This window comes from Lathamus discolor, chromosome 5 (genome assembly GCF_037157495.1).
Source record: "Lathamus discolor isolate bLatDis1 chromosome 5, bLatDis1.hap1, whole genome shotgun sequence".
Classification (NCBI taxonomy): domain Eukaryota; kingdom Metazoa; phylum Chordata; class Aves; order Psittaciformes; family Psittacidae; genus Lathamus; species Lathamus discolor.
In genome coordinates this window covers 1,367,540-1,375,088 of record NC_088888.1, presented here as the reverse complement: position 1 = coordinate 1,375,088, position 7,549 = coordinate 1,367,540, and the positions used below count along the sequence as shown (strand labels likewise).

The 7,549-nt window shown below is 38.8% G+C and overlaps 1 protein-coding gene across 6 annotated transcripts in view; it reads right to left on the bottom strand.

Annotated features, from left to right (window-relative positions):
* Nucleotides 1-2,305: 2,305 nt before the first annotated feature.
* The window catches only part of SYT14 (synaptotagmin 14), a 79,314-nt gene continuing 74,070 nt past the window's right edge, over nucleotides 2,306-7,549 (bottom strand). For all 6 annotated transcript variants that reach the window (XM_065679313.1, XM_065679314.1, XM_065679312.1 and 3 more), the window contains 2 exons: nucleotides 6,414-6,603; nucleotides 2,306-3,038 (listed from right to left, as the gene is read on the bottom strand). In XM_065679313.1, the coding sequence (XP_065535385.1) occupies nucleotides 2,725-3,038; nucleotides 6,414-6,603 (504 nt within the window). In that variant the 3' untranslated portion in view covers nucleotides 2,306-2,724. The remainder of the gene's footprint in view (nucleotides 3,039-6,413; nucleotides 6,604-7,549) is intronic.

Here is a 7,549-nt window from a genome sequence, read left to right as displayed (position 1 = left end):
GAGAAGTCACACCATCTAGAGAGATTCCTCCGTCCAAATGTGCCCAATATATTTATACAGACTATAAATCTCTGCTGTGTCTAAATTAAGATTTTAGTGTCTTAGAAATCTGAATGGCTGGATGTAAAATTCAAGCAGCGCAACCTACAAACAGAAAGCCAAGTCATGACACAGTTTAGTTTAGGTTGGTTCTGTAAGAGGTTCTTTGCCGCACCTTCCAAACCGACTTCTTCATTTATTCAGTGGTGGTGGTAAGTATATTCTCCACTGGAATGAATTTGCTCAGTTCTTGCTGGTAAATACTGTACGTTATTTCATAAAGCAAAACCTGTACAACCATCAAGAGACAACTTTTGGCTCCAAGTATCCACAAGCAGAATGAGTAAAAACACTTCCACACCCACTAAAAAAATCACTATTGAACAGCATCTATGTCAGTGTTTCTATTATATGAAAGCTGAAAGGACTGGGAAAATCTGAGCATCTTCCTTATGCATAGAATCACAGAATAGTTCGGGTTGGAAAGGACCTCAAGATCATCCAGTTCCAACCCCCCTGCCATGGGCAGGGACACCTCACACTAAACCATCCCACCCAAGGCTTCATCCGACCTGGCCTTGAACATATAAAATTAATGTTGATTTTTTTATTAAATTCTACACTCAATATTACATTTCACAAACTGAGCAACAAAAAGGACTGAAAGAGATAACTTGCACCGTATTACTGCAAGACCATACCTGGTTAAAGACAGTTTTCGCATTATCTGTATTTAGTAAAGAAAGCTTCTGTAAATGAAGCAGCAGCGCAATACCAGGGGAGAAAAACCCAAACAGGCCTGTAATAACATTTTACATCTCTAAATCAATAAAACCTGAAAGCCTGGCTCTGCAAAGAAACCCCTCCAAAGGCACCAAAGAAACCACGATGTGGAATTGCAGTGTCTATCAAAAAGGACTTCATGAAATTGTTAATCAGTGTGAGAATGTGAGACCCATGTGATGTATCTTCATTGTTGAACACTCACGCTCTCGATCTCACTGCACTTGACTGTCTGTATACCCTAAAGCCAGGATTGTTTACAAGTATTATATAGAAAATCAAGAGAAAAACACTTGTCCTAATGAGAACGCTCTAGGCTATCACTAATTCTCTCAACACAATCCAAAATTTCCTACACCAGTCACTGAGATCCCGTATTAGTAAGACATCACCATCATTTATAAGAAAAGAAAGCTCTTGCTTTCCATGCAGCAACAATTAAATGAAACTTAGAATTACACAGAAAAAGAGTACTTGAATTGGGAAGCTCTTAAAAAAAGATGTTTTCTCTATAATCCACAGTGAATATAACATGATTTATATTCAGCAGCCAGTAGATTAGCGTGATTCCCACCAACGTATCCGGGACAAATGGGAATCTCAGAAGCACTGGTATTCCTCCAATTTCATTGGAAGCCATGAGGGTTTATCTGATGGCAAACTTGCTTGGGATACTGCGGCTTCTCAGTTGTGTCATTAGAAAGCTGTGTTTCCCAACCTGAACATAAGCAAAGCAAGCATCTACTTTGAGTGTGAACATTCATTCAATTGCTGGCGAACCTCTAGAAAAATAACTTACTGAGGGTTCTCTTCTCCAAGAAGAAAGGTAAAAACTCCTCGTGTGCTCTCTACTTCCAACAAAAAGCATATGGTGTTCCCGAAAACAGCTCAGAAGAGATTCAAACGGAGACCTATTTCAAGCAAAGCCACAGTATTTTGCATTCAGTCAGAGTAGCTCATCTGCTGCTACTTCCTTCACATCTTTCAACCTACCTTCCGACTGCTGGCATCTTAAAGAAACCTGTATCAATTTGTTTCATGAAAAAATATTTTAGTAAAGTCGCGCTCTACGAGCTTCCTACATTGGAATACACGAATACAGGAAGTGCTTTCAACAGAAAGTTACATAGTTTTACAGTACAACCTGTCTAAGGAGATTTGGAAGGGACCAAATTAATGCTCTGGTCTCTTTGGATTAGGCAGAAGTACAGGCAAAAGGGAAAACCCCAATTTATGCCATATATAGAGCTCGTTCCTGTCACAGATTGAAGAAACATTAGTTTGATGCCAAAGTTCACCTGTTGCCCAAATGCTAAGATTTTTCAAACCAACTGCATATCAAAAAATGAGAACTGTTTTGTACTCAGCTCCTGCAAAGAAACTCAGTGTAAACCAACAGTATCGAATTATTTGCTGTATTATCAAGTGTTCTCCACCGGTGGGTTCTAATTTTGCTCTACAGATCATTCAATTTTTCTCAAAGTGCAAATTATTGACCTTTAATCTGGACACAGGCAGGTCAGAAGCTACAGTGTCAGAGCAATACAAAAATTACACAAGGAGGAGCTTACATTGATTTGGAGAACCTTACATAAAATGTCTCCGAATCCCAAACCACAAAACAAACCCAAACAAATACAGCATCAGGTAGATGGGAGAGGGACCGCTAACGTATCTGTGTACAGCAAGGCTTCTCTGTCACCAAGGAGGTGTACGCAGGACTCTAAGTGAAGATTATCTATTCAATCCCGCCAGTTTGCATGTTGTGCATTCTTTATGATGGAATGTTGACCTCAGTTTTCATTTTTTACTTCCACAACGAATCTGTTCATTGTTACCAGCGATGATCATCTTCTGGAAACCAAAATCTCTTAGAACCACGACTGCACTTTGTACTATCCATTACGATTCTAGTAGAGTATGCCATCTACATACTTGCTGTCCTTTAGATTCTTTCATTTCAGTCCAGTGATTGAGTTCATCTTCTCCTGAGCTGTTGAGACCTAAGGAAATCCACCCTATCATCTCTTTTCGCTTCATGCTGCGCTTATTATACACAGACAGTATGAGTGTCACATCTGAAAGCTGAAACAGTGCCACTTGGAAAACGAAGGTTTCTTTGTATACTGGATTTGGCTGTCCTCGACGGATTGATGTTTTGCATTTTGACATCTCTTGCCCCATCGAATTCAGCAGTGTTAACTTAACATACGTATCTACGAAAGAAATCATATTTTGGAACGTCAGATATCTCAGAACCAAAGTTTTTGAGAGTGAGAGGTTTACAAGACACAAGGATATGGTGTATACCAGGCTGACTGAACACAGCTTAGTTTAGACACACAGAAAGATGACGAGTAAGCAAAATATTACAAACACACTAACAAATTAATTAGCTTCAGTACTATATAAGTGGGTTAAGTTAAAGGTATACCTCATAATCCTCTTCCCATCAACCCCTCTTATTTGTACTAAACAAACTTAAATTGCATTAACACTTAGCAAGCTCCAACTAGCCACAACACTGTGAAGCATACCACTGAACTTCCAGAGAACAGGAATAAAGAAAATGAAATGAAGGCAAGTAATGAAGATTAAAGAAATAATGTTGGTAAAACAGCCAGAATGAAATGCTTAAGAATAATCTCTGCATGGATGTGGCTCTCACTTTGGGCTTTTCAATTTGAGATAGTTTAAAGACCTAAATGTAGCAAAGTGCATTTAAAGGTGGAAGTTTACACATTACAGACAACCCTATTAATTTGTACCTTCATGAAGGAATACATTTAATACACCTTTAAAGAGAAATAAGGTTTTGCATCATTTGTACACTGCTCTTAGGAGGTACCTTTAAGAAGCTGATGCAAATGCAGTTAGCACACACTGGGTGTTAGTATTTGGGTAGAAACCCTTATTTTTACAGCTCTACTTTCATTTGAGTAGAACGGCACCAAGCCATGCTCCAGCAGAAGGATGCGTATTCCATGAAGTTAACTCATTTTAAGAAATATAGAGCTGTATAAAACAACCTGGGGTTTCATTCTTTATATCTGTCATGTTCATGTTAATGAATAATAGAATTAGAAGACTGGAGTGATTTTATGTAGATTTGCTGGAAGATTTCTGTAAAAAGAAACACAAGGAATATTTTCACTTTGCAGGTACACTGAAATCCCAACATCCATAATCAGAGATAAATGCAACTGGTGCGTTACAGAGTGCCACAAATAATAGACACGTACTTTTATAAACTGATACGGTAGGCAGCTGTGCATAGCTTTACTGCTGGCAAGTTTTCTTTTGCATGAAAAAGACAACATTCAATTAGTTTCTACAAGAACTCACCTCGGATTATATAAACCTGTCCACCTATCAAGTGTTTTAGACAACAGAACAGTCCGTCTGACAACGGGGGGTGGAAAGCAGTAAAAGAAATAATGACCAGATGTCAATAGTTGGGTGAGAGAGGATCAAAGGTTAAAGTTTAAGAGGAAACACTATTCACTGGAGTGGAGGAACACAAAACCTTAGTAGCATAGAGCAGAAAAAGGATCGAACAAAAGGACTGTCGGGTAAAATTTAATGAAATGAAACTTTTGTGCAGTTTTTGTGTAATCTTTAACAAGAATTACACTTCTTACATAATGGATTACCTTAGCACTGATAGCTACTGGATTCTACAGCACACTCAACATAGAAAGAATCATGCAAATGACTAGGCAATAGAAGACTGGGTAAAAAAATCACTGTAGCTTTTATCAAACCTGATGCTTTTTCATGCAAACTCCAGCATATTAAGAAAAACTGCACACAGTAGTTTTACTTCATATATCAAAAGCAATAAAATGAAAAATCACTGAACTGAAAACTAAGCTGGTTTTGCCCTTAACTTTCATAGTTTCGTATATTTGATTGTAATACTTCAGTTCTTCAGTAGTGACAGACTTGGGCACAAGAATGATTCTGATCTAATCTCTAAAAATAGCTGAGGGATGCTTACATCTGAAATTCAGCTCTGGGCCTCTATTTAAAATGTAAAGATCTCACTTGTTTGAATCCATGTATATATGGATTTAATGTGCGTGTGCATGCATACACACACATTCATTTGACGTGCAAAAGCTCGCACCCTGTTTCAACAACGTTTGGAAGAATACTAAGAAGCATCTTTTTCTCAGGCAAAATATTAACTGCCACACAAAGAAACAAAGACACGTATCTCTCTTCAAAACAAGTCCTGACCAAATACTTGCCTACTCTAAATATTAAGAAGAACTTGGCTATCTGTAGAGATTCTACAAAGACAAGCATAAGCCACCTACTGTTTCTTCTCTAAGGGAACACATGGTCCCTTCTCTCCAGGTTTTCTCTCCCATTCATGCCTTCCTTCCCTCACCCCAGTGTCCTTGTGCCTTCTTGGCTCTCCCCAACTATTTCTCTGCTTTGTCTCCAAATAGGTGACTCTGGGACAGCTACTTAACTATATGAAAGTATCCGTGATTCCTTTTACTTTTCTCCTCTGGCCACTTAAAGTCTGGCTCCATCAGCATGAAAAGTATAGAGAAAGCAAAGCAGAGCACGGCTGAGACAAATGTAATTACTGAATAGAAGAAAACGTGTCAAGAAAGAAAGAGGAAAGCATCAGTCTCAAGTTTTTTGGCCTACTTCCTGAACTCTGAAGATAAAGTGAGATGTGCAAACCACTTATAAAGTGTTGGCAGCCTGCTACATAATCTAGTAATGCCAGATAATCTCCTAGTGCCATACAAATCTGAGGATTAAGAAACAGAGGAGCTAAAACCTGAGCCCTCAGCCTAAATCAAGAGGAACAGGCAGGTATGTCTGGCTACATCTTATGTCCATCAGCCTCATCATGTAAAAACCAATACAAAATAAATGTGATACGAGTTCATTACTGAACTTTCTCAAGCTATATCAAAGAGTTAGACAGTAAAAACATTCTGTGTGTGACATCCCATCTGCCTCCAATTTAGAAGTATATAAAGTTCACAGATATTTCAGACATATGTATTTTTGAACAAATGCTTGAGCACACAGTTCAAGTCCTTTCTGATGCTGAATATTCCTTCTGCACAACACGCCAAAGGTCTCAATTTGTTTCTCTGTTGTCTTCACTGACATTCCCAAGCTACATATATAACCACCACTTCTACAGAGGCATAAAAGCAATTACAGTCTGCAGTATCAACTCCTCTAGGAGATGCACTAACTGCTCAGAATGTTTATATTAACATTAGCTGGCATGTACTTTCTCTTTAAACACTAACTTTTTATTCTTGGCCTGTGATGCGAGGCATTAGTAATTTAGCAATTAATCATTATGATAAAGGTAATTTATTAGTCAGTCATCATGAAAAATTGAAACAGTCTTGTCAACTTACAATTAGTATTTTGAAGCTGAGATTTTTGCTATTTCCCGACTGACTGGAAATATCAAACATGAAACAGATTAGTTGATGGTTGCTCTATTTCATTTTGATTGGGTGCGACTAAATGATAGGATTGAAGTCCTTGCTACTGAGAGCCCCACCAGTCCAGAAGCATTAGGATGCATAAAGATTTTCACTCACTGGGTGGTCTGTTCGCTGCCAAGTTTCTGAAGTGGCTGCCTTTTATCACTTCTGCTGATAATCTTCCAGTTGTAGCGTTATAAAGGAGGCCAAGGAGGATTTCTGGAGCTGAGCCATGTACCAGAGACTGACAAGAGGAGGTACTTTCGCTGCAGGACACTTCTGACATGCTCATCTGAGAGTCGCAGCCCTAGAAAACAGACACAAAGTTCAATGTATTTTGTGGAATGATCTTACTGGGAAGTCAATTTTTAGAATTATGCATAGAAAACCAGGAAAGCAACTTACTGACAGTAACAGAAGTCTCATTCAATCACCCAATAAGGAATGTACACCCTAAATATACACTCCGTTTGCACGTGTTGAAGCTAACAAAGACTAAAGCAGTCTGGAATTAAACCCAGAATCTGTGTTTCTTTTGCTTCATAATTCAGGAGAAACACAAGCAGAAGATGAAGAGCAGCCTTTGTGGTCCCTGTTTACTTCAATTGCTAAGGTAGGACCTGTAACGTAATTTGTCAGCATCCTGGAGAACATTAAACACTGGATCTTCTACTTTCCCAAACTGGAAAACACTAGTGGAACTTTGAAGATAGTAAAATTCAGGAAATTCTTATTCCTCTCTTGTAAAGGTTATTCTCGAGACTGAGAATTTACAAGTAGCAAAGCAACAGAACACATGCACGTAGAAAAATGCACTGTCTAGAATAAATTAGCTCACAAGGAATTGAATCGATCCAGAGATATGGAACTGCAATAGACCCTTTGTCTTGGGTGGGAAAAGAAGGATGCCATCCTGAAGCTCGGTAAGTGATGCTTTAATTTCCACCTTGGAAGCTTCCAAAAAAACTCATCTCTCTCATGCATTCTCACCACATCCCGTCTGTGACGGGAGCTTCTGATACTCATTTTAACCCCTCATTATCTGCCTTAAAGGAAAACTTTCTTTACGCTGCCACGCTAGTCATCCCCTAGTTGTTCCTACTTTCACTTCTTGCTTTCATGTCCTGGCACGCAGAGTTGTACGTCTGAAAACAAGGAACTGGACAGAACCTCGCCAATGGCACAGCAGTTTGCTCAAGAGCTGAGAAAAGACTTTTGAGTTACCAGTCCATCCCTTTAGGATGTACATCCCC